At 33.3% G+C, this 12012-nt stretch overlaps 1 protein-coding gene across 1 annotated transcript in view; it reads left to right on the top strand.

Moving 5' to 3' along the window:
* Window positions 1–8361, top strand: part of LOC117333870 (sodium channel protein 1 brain-like) — an 87649-nt gene extending 79288 nt beyond the window's left edge. The window contains 2 exon segments of the mRNA XM_033893288.1: window positions 509–529; window positions 2681–8361. Coding sequence (XP_033749179.1) covers window positions 509–529; window positions 2681–3936 — 1277 coding nt within the window. The 3' untranslated portion in view covers window positions 3937–8361.
* Window positions 8362–12012: the final 3651 nt, after the last annotated feature.

The following is a 12012-nucleotide window of genomic DNA, read 5'->3' as shown; positions in this document are numbered from 1 at the left end:
TTTTTTGGTTGTGAACATAAATATTAACACCACCATTTGACATTTTGTAAATACTGTACAAGATTATCTTTGGCAATTGGAAAAAAAAACTTCAATAGATCCAGCTGGTATATGTGATAATATCACATTTTTTATGATTTGTGCATATAACCAAATTCTAACAATGTAGAAATCAATACTAACCTGGAATGTGTTTATTTTTTGCATGCAGTGAGTTTTGACTGGACATTCTGGTGATCGTTTAATTAATATATATACATGTATATGTATATATATGTTTATATTGATACATAAATATAACAAAACAAAAATGTGCATGTCTCCTTCATTTGTTTTTTTCTTTTGACAATTTGCCAAAGAAAATTCAGTAATGTCTATGTTAACAGATTAAAAGTTGCATGATAATGTTCAAGTCTAACACAATATCATTACTTCTAGTATGTGTATGATGTTTTTAACAATAACTATTGTCATACTCAATTTTGCTCATTTCATTGCTAAATTTTAGTGGTGATTTTGGACGCAGCAGGTAACATTCTAATGTTAAATGTTTGGAGTGAATTATATATTACACTCTCCTGGCTTCTTGTCAAATATAAGGGAAATTCTCATTTTCAATAATTGATATATCAATCACAGAAATTGAAAGATTAGTTGTAACCGAATTAATTTAAAATATATATACGAATGGTTAAAACACCTTTTATCTTTAACCCTCTTTCTCAAATTTGTGACATTCAGGTAGTGTAAATGTATCAGGTCTTTATATTGATAGAAGGGTTTCAATGACACTGATATCACAAATTATATATAGATAGATCTATATGAATTTTAATAGTATTGTTTGGTTATATTATTTCAGGTGCGTTCAAATCATTCTTTTATGTTGCACCATTAGAATAGTAAACGTATCTAAATACCGACTGATCACTTCATTCTTGTAACTCAAATAATATTTTAAAGTTCTTTCATAGTTTTATTAGAAATGGAAAGGAAACTATCTTTAATATAAAACAAAAAGAAAAGCAAATATTGTAAATGAGCTGGACTGAAGAACTGAAGGAATAGAACAATGCTGTAACATCTAATTCCATTACACTGCTAAATACACATGATGTCACACTCTATTTCTAAAAGCAGGGTTATTTCAAAGGACATGTTTTAAAATCTGTGATAAAACATTTCATGTATATATTGACAGAAGCCTCGAGTTTGAGCGTAGAATAAAGTTGTACTTTACAGTAGCAATTATGTAAGTCTTGTACTACGGACTCTGTACCCGCTGACAGCCACACATTGACGTGTCTGTTCTGTGGACCAATATGTTGTTGTGAGATAGGTACACAGTCTGAAAATCTGAGTGAAGTAGATATCGTAGATCAGCATTTATGACTGTTTAGACCACGTTCAGATTACTCTTTTCAGTTTTAATGTGAATTTATATTGTTTTAGTAAAGGAACGATTCAGTGTAGTATTTGGATACTTGTATTTATGTAAAATTTAAGATTATTGCAAAAACATGTCAAAATTCTATTCCATTGGTACTTATTTAAGAACACAAGAGAACCTGTTACCAATCTTCTATTTCATCATTATCTTTAAAGTGGGACTTTTCAAGCGAATTAATTATATTAAGTAAATGCATGTTGCACCTGAGTGAAAAATCCTCTGCCAATTTTGTATGAACCCATCTGCTGCATCCAGCATCAGCCAGCTTATATACTGTGTCATGATTTGTTACGCGAGACTAACAATCACATTGCTAGCTATTCATATGACAGTTGTGAACTAGGCTGTACACATGTAGTTTGAAAATTCACGCTAAATTGAACAAGTGCGCTGCGCTTAGTTGTACCAACTACATATTTAAGGTTGTCACAATAGCTTGAGCAAATGAACTGTGCACATAGTTTTACTATTTTAATTTCAAGGTATTTACTAGGGTTGAAAAAATAGACGTGTTGGTTTGTACAAACGTTCTATGCTTTGTTGCACAGTATAGTAATAAACTGACACTAGACTTAGAAAACAAAAATGCTGCACTAGGTTGCACACATGTACATGTTGCTAGATTGCATAATTACATCAGAATTGGAGGGAATAGTTTGTTCGATGATATTTTGCAAGGATTTCAGATCGGAGCACACGACCTCATAATTATATAGCGCAACATTTCTTGTTGGAACACTGATTTTTGGAAATTCCGAACGAACCAGCCATATTAAATGCATATTTGGGTACAAATTACTTCCTGTGTGAATTACACGTACAAATATACAATTCGATTTTAAGCGTTGCTTTCAATACACAGATTAAATACTTTTTTGTCAATAGCATTTCCACCTCATGTCCAGCAAAGCTGGAGTAGGGCATATTCTTGTTTTGTGGATATTATCTAGTCAAATGTCCATGCGCAGTTTCCTGAAAACACACATACTCCTCTGTTCATAATTTAGTTTTAGTCATGATAACTTTAAATGTTCACATGATTTCAAGCTGTGACAAGATTGACAAATCATTGAGTAGATATAGTCCAAAATACGCATACAGAGATGGTTAAAATGTGTATTTAATTCTGCATGGAAATGCCATGAAATTAATGACCTTGACTGTATTTTTGTATATACACGTATATCTATAGTGAAAGATTAAGTGATTTTTTTATTTTCTCTTCCCCAGGTATTATATTAGATCAGGTCTTGGATGGGCTCATCGTTTCTCCAACGCTTCTCAGGGTTGTTCGTGTATTTAGAATTGGCCGAGTCCTGCGACTAATCAAGGCAGCAAAGGGTATACGAAAGCTGTTGTTCGCCCTGATTATATCCCTGCCCGCTCTCCTCAACATCGGAGCATTACTGTTCTTGGTCATGTATATATTCGCCATTATCGGCATGTCCTCTTTTGGGAATGTGAAAATTGAATCTCCTCTTGACGATACAGTAAACTTCCAGACGTTCGGAAGTAGTTTCGTGTTGCTGTTGCGTTTATCTACATCAGCTGGTTGGAATGACATTCTGGAGCCGTTGCTTATAGAGCCGCCCTATTGCGATCCTGATTACATCATACGATCAGATGGGTCTAAAGTTGAGTCGACCAATGGCGATTGTGGTACTGCGTGGCTCGCTTACTTCTTCATGGTTGCCTACATCGTTGTGATATTCTTAATTGTGATAAACATGTACATTGCTGTGATCCTGGAGAACTTTAACCAGGCTCATGAACAAGAAGAGGTTGGTGTAACTGAGGATGACTTTGACGAGTTTTACGTTGTCTGGGAGAAGTTTGACCCTCTAGCCACTCAATATATAAAGTACGAACAGCTGTCAACTTTTGTTGCAGATCTGGATCCTCCTCTAGGTATACCTAAGCCAAATGAGATAGCTTTAGTGGCATGTGATTTACCAATCATGGAAGGGGACAAAATCCACTGTTTGGATGTACTAATAGCACTTGTGAAAAACGTCTTAGGACGTGTGGAAGAAACAGAGGAATTTAAAGAATTGCGGGCTCAAATGGAGGAAAAGTTTGAGGAAACTTTCCCCACGCGTGTCAATAATGGCAAAATGTCTAGCACAATGCAGAAAAAGAAGGAAGACGTGGCCGCAAAAACACTACAACGAGCATGGCGCAGCTTCAAAACACAAAAACAGCTTCGCAACATCACAAAAATGGCCATGGACAAAAGCAAGGATGGCGACGACAAAAAATCTAAAGGTGGAGCACTCGCTGCGCTCGGCCAGCGTCTTTCTACTGCTCTCACAAACTTCTTCAGTGGTTCGTCCCGTCCTGGCAGTGCTGCTAGTGCACGCAGTGTAAAAAGTACTGACCCCGACGCAGGGAAAACGAAAGTGAATACGAACACGTTGCAGACGCCATCTGTTGGGGCTCTATACAACAACCATAAAGATGACAGTAATAAAGATGTAGAATTGTGATAATACTTGGAATGTTAATTTACAGACTGATGGATATGAAATGTAACTGCGAATATGTACGTAGTATATGTTAAATAGCATATGGCTGAAATAATTGCTGAAGTTTCTATGGCGCACTGGAGGTTCCCATTGTGTTAAGAAAATGAGGAATTATGAAATATTCACGGCTCCATCAAAGGGTACGACCTTCAGTGTGTCGAACATTAAGCACGAAGATTTTCCAAAAAGACATTACGAATGGTGAATGCCGATCTAAGTTGGACACACTAAGGTGTCCCAAAATAAACCAATGAACGTGTCCGATTTAACCAATTAAGTATAGAGGTATTCTGAACTCATCCATTTCGGAGGTGAATATCTCTTCAAACTTCTGTGATAGTCGTCATTGATAAGCGACGGTTTTTCTATTGATAATGTACATAACTAAGTATTATCAGTAGGAAAAATTTGATGCAAAAGTTCTTCGAAACTCTAAAGACCGACAAATGGTTTGTCTTTGTATGACAAACCAGATGGATTTGTAGTTTTACCTTTTATTAAAAATGCATGTGAATGAACAATTTGACTGGTAATTGCTGATTGTGGTTGTTAAAAGTGATATGTATGTTCATTTATTTTTTAATATATTGCTGAAATTTAAATCAACTTTAAGTCTAAATATTTTAGTGTTTTGTTTTCGTAATTTTAACAATGGTTCACTCTTAAACTATTTTTATATGCAAGGTAAAATAATTTGAGAGTGGAAATGATCTTTACATGAAGGTTAAATTTATTTCAAAACAGTTTTATTTTTCAGTATTTCTTTCATATGAAATCGGTAATAATCTATACATAATTTAATATTACACTAGGTGTCACAATGATTTTAAGATAAAACAGATATTTAGACACGAATGATTCGGTCGTATGGAATTAGCGGTGGCAAGGAAACATTTTGAATTTGGCCTGTTTTTTCTAATTATAAAAATATATTTCTGTTCAAATATATATCTAGAAAAATATATTTATTTGACTTACAACTTGCTAAACTAGAAACATCTTTGCTGCAATGCACTCGTTCAGCTTCTCTTTTTTTTTTGAAGAATATAATCCAATCATATAGTTATTCAATTATTTTTCCTTTGAAATCATTATTCAGTCCGATATATCTATTAAGCTGTTACCTTTACAATTACATCAGTTTATTTATGTATCTTCATGATAAAACACGTTCCACTATGTGTAAATGTAAACAATTTGCCATATTCTGATGTATGGCAATTTGCACCACCGCTTTGCTTATTACGAAAAACTATACACCACATGTAAATCACTTTAGACTTAGCATAATTTTACCATTACTTGTATTTGAAGGTCGCTGGAAAGCCATCATTTTATTTTATCATTATTATTTTTTAATGTGATTATTTTTGTACATTACTGATTGTCAAAAGTTCACAGTTGCCAAAAAACAAATGTAGATCTACTATAACACGTATTTATAGTTTTGTCACTCCGTGCTTTGTGTTAAGATTTTTTGTGAGTACGTAAAGATTTCTTTCATTTTTGCCTTATCAATGTCCATTTCATTATGTCATACCCAATTTCGCTAGTCATTGCATTTCGTGCACATCTATTAAAATACAATTGTCTAGGTTTACTAGTGAATCTGCTGTTTCATCGTAGAAATTTGTTGACTTTTAGCCGATAACCTAAAAATCTGTCATTTTTATCAAATCTTCTTAGTGTTATCTGAAATTGTCATTTTACTTATATAAAGTGCAATTTAAAAAAAGAAAGAAATGTTAATCATACTTAAGTAAAATCATTATTTAAGTGTTAAAGTAATATCATTTTTGCATTTGAAAACAATATGTGAATTATATATAATTTCTGAAAATGATTGACTAAAATTGTAATATAAATTAACAGTAAATGAATGGGTATTTTCTGCTGTACTTCGTTCTTACTCTTCTTTTTTAGCATATTTTAATTTACCATCGTCAGCATTGTATTACAGCTAAAGAGATAAGGATTAGGTTTACAGGTTTGATTTTTCTTTCGGTAAATTGTGTACTCCTGAACAGTAAAAGTAAACGTGAAGAAAGTGATTGCTTTTTGAATACATATGTGAAATTGAATAATTTTTATCTTTTAGATCATCGTATTTTAGACACAGTATACCGAGTCGAGTTTAGGAAGTCTTTGTTAACATTGATTTAATGAAGCATGTTGTTTTTCTTTTTGAAATATTGTATTTCATGTATAACTTATTATTCATGAATGATGAACTTATTATTTCTGAATGAAATATTGAAATATGAATGCGTTAATGTCTATTGAAGTTTTAAGTGCTAAACATGTGATTATTATGCAATTTACAGTAATATCTTCATGAGTCTGCTAATGTGCCAATGTAACGTAACATTACAAGGATCTCTCTGAAATGTGGTTTGTAGCTGGTAAGCGTAAAGTTTATCGCTGTTATCCCTGAGCAAAGGTTTCAACATTTAATTCTACTTCAATATTTGATGATCATACTACATATAATTAATTTTTCTTTGTTTTCATGGTAAAATTCTTTTCATTCTTCTATGAAAGAAATTCCGAGAATGGCGCGAAACATGTGACGTCACAATACGACAATTGACGTTGCGTATTGATTTGAGAAAATGAATCCCATTTAAAACCAGTAAAATTGTACATAAAACATGTTTTAAATTAGAAAATCATTTTCAAAAATTAATTATAAGCGTTGATGTCAATTATTTTTTAGTTTCATCGGGGTATGAAACAAATTTTGTTTGCAAACTTCTGTCAGAATTCGCTACGCCGATTCATACGGTTTGCAAACAAAATTTGTTTCATACCCCGATGAAACTAAAAAAAATGACATCAATGCTTAAATATGTCGGTATGTCTGACGTTTATTTTATTATTATCATCTAATTACACTTTTATCAGTACACTGTTATATGAAGAAGATTTTTATGATACGAAACACCTTAATGCAAATATGCTTAAATACTTATTTTTCCAGGCCAATCTAATCTTTTTTCCACTAGAATATTTCATAAATCTATCTTTCATAGAAAAAATGGACTTGTGGTTTATTCGGTCTCCTCCTCAAAATGAAATAAGATGAACATGTATTAATTGAATAATAAACTTTGACTTAATCCCTGTATTGGTAAAAGCATTTCTTAATGCATGTAGTTTGCCACTGTAATAAATATAACGTAACCGGTAATGTTTTTTCAAACAAAAAGTTTGGGAAATAAATCTTAGGGGAAAATATTACTTAACAGTGTTGTATCTGAATTTCCATTGATTGTTTCACTACACATGAATATAAAACATATAAGAAAATGAGGTATTCCCAAAATTAGACTTTCCGGACATTGTTGATATTGATACAAATGAGAGGGAGAAAACGTGTAAGTGGAGTCATTGAACTGTTTTAGCTATATTCTTTATATATAATGAAACATAACTGATTTTGTCTTTTTAATTACTTGAATCAGTATTATCTCAAGCTTATAATATTTCTAGATTAATTGAATATTGAGGAAATGGCGTAAACAGTGAATTTATTATGCTGCACCATATTACATTGTCATGACGTTAAAGATTTCGTTCATATTCACAATCTTCTCTGTGTCATAAAGTTTTACACAAGTGAAAATTGTTATGCCATTTGTGTATACATACTGAGGTTTCTGCCGTATATGAACAACCAAACATTTAACATAAATTTAGCCCATCATGGCAACCTTCTTATTAGCATTAGGTTTTGGCGTTTTTAAGTTATTTTAGGTTATGTTTGAGTCAAATAGTCATATTTGCTTACTTTTCAGTCAATAGGCGATTTATTCTAAATTGATTGATTACGACAATGTAATGTTGATATATCAGTTCATTCATCAATTTGTTTTCCTACTTAAAAAGGCTGATATATGATGAATGGCATGAACTATTTTTATTTTTATAGTGAAGTGAGAACACGGTAGATGTTTCATTAATCATATCTTAAAACCTCTATTAATTGAAATCAAAACCTAAATATCAGTTGTTGTTTTTTTTCTGCTAATGTATGAGATATCATTAATATTGGCAATTTTGTTGTTACATATATAATTGTAAATAAGTCTTGTAAATATTTAATTATTATCATTTAAAAAGAAACATTTTCAAGATTTAAATAAATTATTTTTTTCAAAATACAATATGGCTTGCAGATTTGCCCCAGCGTGTAGACCCAGTTAATACTGATGGCGGCTTCCATTACTACTGCTACAAAGGTAGCTTTATAGGACAGCCACCCTATATCCACGCCCTCTGATCACTACCATTTTTCACTCTGTATCAAGCTGGTTGACACCAGGATTTCAAGCTAACCGGCGCTCCTGACGATTTCCTTTGAACAATAAACTTTTTGCAAAAACATATCTGTCTTATGTTTAATTTTGAGAGTCAGTCACTATTATTTTTCCTTGTGTTTGTTGGCAAACAGACTTCATTTCTTAACCACGGTTTAATCCTGTAGACAAATGATTGGAATTAGATAAATTGATGAAATACCGTATGTCATTTCTCAACATCTCGTATTACCTCTGACATTTATCCTTATGAACAACTGTAATTATGAAGATTTGCTGATGTTTAAATTTTAATGATACCGATAATTCAATTATCTGGTATCACATATTCAAAATTCAAATTGATACCATCATTTGGACAATTTACTTCAACTTTTAATTGACGCGTTTGTTGTAGTATGGTTGTTGCCAAAATAAAACTGGCATGCCTTTTTGATTGACATCTTGTAGTGTTTTCATTATTTACACTATTTTTACTACACAAGGCTGTGTTATTTAACGTTTGGACCATTGTTTAAACTTGCTGACAATTGACTAAAAATATCGATATACAACTAGTTTTATATTTCATATCAACAAATTTTATTGACATGATGTTAATATCAATTGGATCGAATAACAGGCAAGCCTATATAAATTCTTTCCATGGTGGATTGAGTGATCGAATATAATTACAATCTTTTAAATTAATTGGTCTAAATATTTTGAAATGAAATACATAATATAAACAAAGGAATTAAGGGAAGTAACTATTTTTCAACACAAGATAAACACAGAATATGTTACATAAAGCACTTGCACACACACATACACACTTTAATATAAATATAAACAAATATAACAGTGATTCAGTTCCGAATGAAATAAATAAACAATTGTAGACATCAAAGTTAATTAATATAGAGACAGTAACATGTGGCTAGACCAGAAGTTTTATATAGTTTTATATGATTCCCAGGCTTTTGATGGGTTGAGAACTTGAACTTTGACCCGAACTTATTTTATCTTGTGTTGACGTCACCAGGAATTGCTTCGACATCATAGTCTTTTCCAGGTTATGACTTGATGTACAAACTGCTATTTACTTTAGATCTGTAGCTATATAGGAAACTTACGTTCTCCCCATCCATTGAAAAATCGGTGTTTATGGTCGATATAACGACAAGGAAAGCGACCGACTGAACCAATATCTGTCGCACAAAATGTATTTCCGTTACTTTTTAGATGTCCTCTAAACAATGGCTCATTTACAAACAATGTATATAAAAAAAACATTAATAACAGGCCAGTCTCGCTACTCTATCAGCGGCAGCGACTAATCGATATTTTAGAGGGTAGCAGATAGCATCGCGCCACATACATACGTGCATATAGTTCGCCGCGATCGCTTATATTTAAAAACAAATTAGTTTACGCACTACAGAAGTACAGGCATTAAAGTTTAAAAGACGTCTTACTAGTGTGGGTTTGTCAAATAGTTGTTCTTGACTAAACCACCTTGAAAATATTTAATTATTTATCAAAATCTAACTTTTCCATACTAATTTGAGACGTTTAACATTTATAATATCACTACTCATTTTTTGCATACCTTGTACGTCAGCAATTACGTGTATTCAAATCAGGTCACAATCCCGCACCTGCCGACTATACATTGTAGTAAAAATAGGTCATACGACTCGTGGTTGTTAGATATGGTATTTATTTTGAAATTGTTACTTTTATAAAGTTACAAAAGACACTCGCTCGTTTTAAACTCTACACATCAAATGAATTACTTTAACATCAGCAATGGTGACCTAGTAGCCGACGTAAGTGTATACCAATCTGTTCAAATGCAATATTGATGTAGTTAGACGTTCATTAAACATTACAGTAATACGAATAAGTTCGACCTTTACTAGTACTTTCTGTTATCTTCTTTAGAGGTTATTATTGTACTTCCGGTTGCTGGATAAACCCTTCGTACAAAGCTCATTGATTGGCTCCGCTTTGGTTGACCATATGCAGATGAATCGTTCCCATGTTGTATAAATCCGAAACATGGAACTAATTCCTTATAAGCCTTCCTAATGTTCGAGTTCAAAACTCCATAAACAAATGTATTCACGCAGCTGTTTGTATAGCATAGATACATAACAATTAGATGCAAAAAGTCAGGAATATCATCTGCGCGCTTGAACATGGCAACAATTCCAAAAGGCATCAACAATACAAAATAGGATGTAAACACAGCAAACTGTGCTCGGCATATTGCATTCTCATGTTTGATTCGGGCTTGTGCAAGACCGTTATTCCAGTTCCGGTATAGTCTTCGTTTTGATTTAATGTAATATCGATAAATCTTCGTATAACACAAAACCGTTATCGAAATCGGCAGCATTAAACAAAGGAACATATATATTACAGAATATGCTTTGTATTTGTAGCGATTAAAGATGCACATTTGTAGAGTAACATCCAGGAAAAAACCGTCTTCCAGGATCACTAATGGTGTTGCGAAAATAAATCCAACCAGCCATATTCCAGTACAAAGTATACATAATGATTTCTTATTAAACACATTGTTGTAGTATTTAGTCTGACAAATCTTGATGTATCTGTCGATAGCTATACACATAAGTGTGAGTACAGATCCAGTGAAACAAAGGTGTGATAATATTGCAGCGAACAGACATGCGTTCGATGAAAGTGGATAGTTTCCGGTGGCAGATGTTACGAAAGTGATAGGGAGCAGAATGCCGATGATCAAGGTATCATACACTGCCAAATTTACTGTAAATACATTGTGCCTTATCCACAGACGCTTGAGCCGGGTACAGGTCACTATCAATAGAATGTTTGCTGGCAATCCAAACATATACAGTATAACACCAATCACAGCAGCTCCTACCGACTGCGTTACAGTTTTGTCATCAGGAATGTAGCTGTCATTGACCATTGTCTGAGAACAATTTTCCTCCGAAAATTGAATTAATCGCAAATTTTTGGTCGAAATTCAAGCGGTTAAACGTTGAGATAAACACGTGGAAATTGGTTCAAATGCATGAACCTGTGATCCCCTACCTAAATGGGTTTGTTTCCTGTTATGAATTCAGACTGTTTCCTTGCTGTAAATGGCAAACTGTGCTGTCCACACAGTTGATATTCTTTCCAAGTTCGACCAACTCTTGTCATTCCCAGATGGACGATAGCTCTGTTTCTGTCGACGCATTTATCCCGCTAGCAATTAAAATGCGCATAAGTGATTGGATTTCTCTGTGGCAACCTTTATGAAGCAGCGATGATGGCGTAACCTTTGTCACGTCTGCTTAAAGACAAACCTATCGCTCAATATTCCATACTTAGAAGAGTTCACGCAAGCATTTCTCAGTCCTTTTAACATAACGCCACATAACGTAGAAAATATAACTGGGAAGATTCCTCACGGAAGTTAACTTTTTGTAGCATTGAAGTACCGTTAACTAATAAATACCTTCACAAAGCAACTGCTCGTGATCAGACCAGACCAAAAGCAATGTAGCAATTTGTAATTGTATACTAGCAGCACTGATAACAAGTCAAAGAAAAATCAATCTCGGATCGGACCGTCGATTTATTGTCTATACACGGTAGGACACTGCCACGCTGCCACGCTGCCACGCTGCCATTGGTATGTATTTGCTATAAAGGCTCAATGAAGTGCGCTTTTGTCGGCGTCTTTCGCGCTAACATTCAT

Source organism: Pecten maximus, chromosome 9, assembly GCF_902652985.1.
Source record: "Pecten maximus chromosome 9, xPecMax1.1, whole genome shotgun sequence".
Classification (NCBI taxonomy): domain Eukaryota; kingdom Metazoa; phylum Mollusca; class Bivalvia; order Pectinida; family Pectinidae; genus Pecten; species Pecten maximus.
The sequence above is the reverse complement of the archived record's forward strand: the minus strand, read 5'-3'. Positions and strand labels throughout refer to the sequence as shown.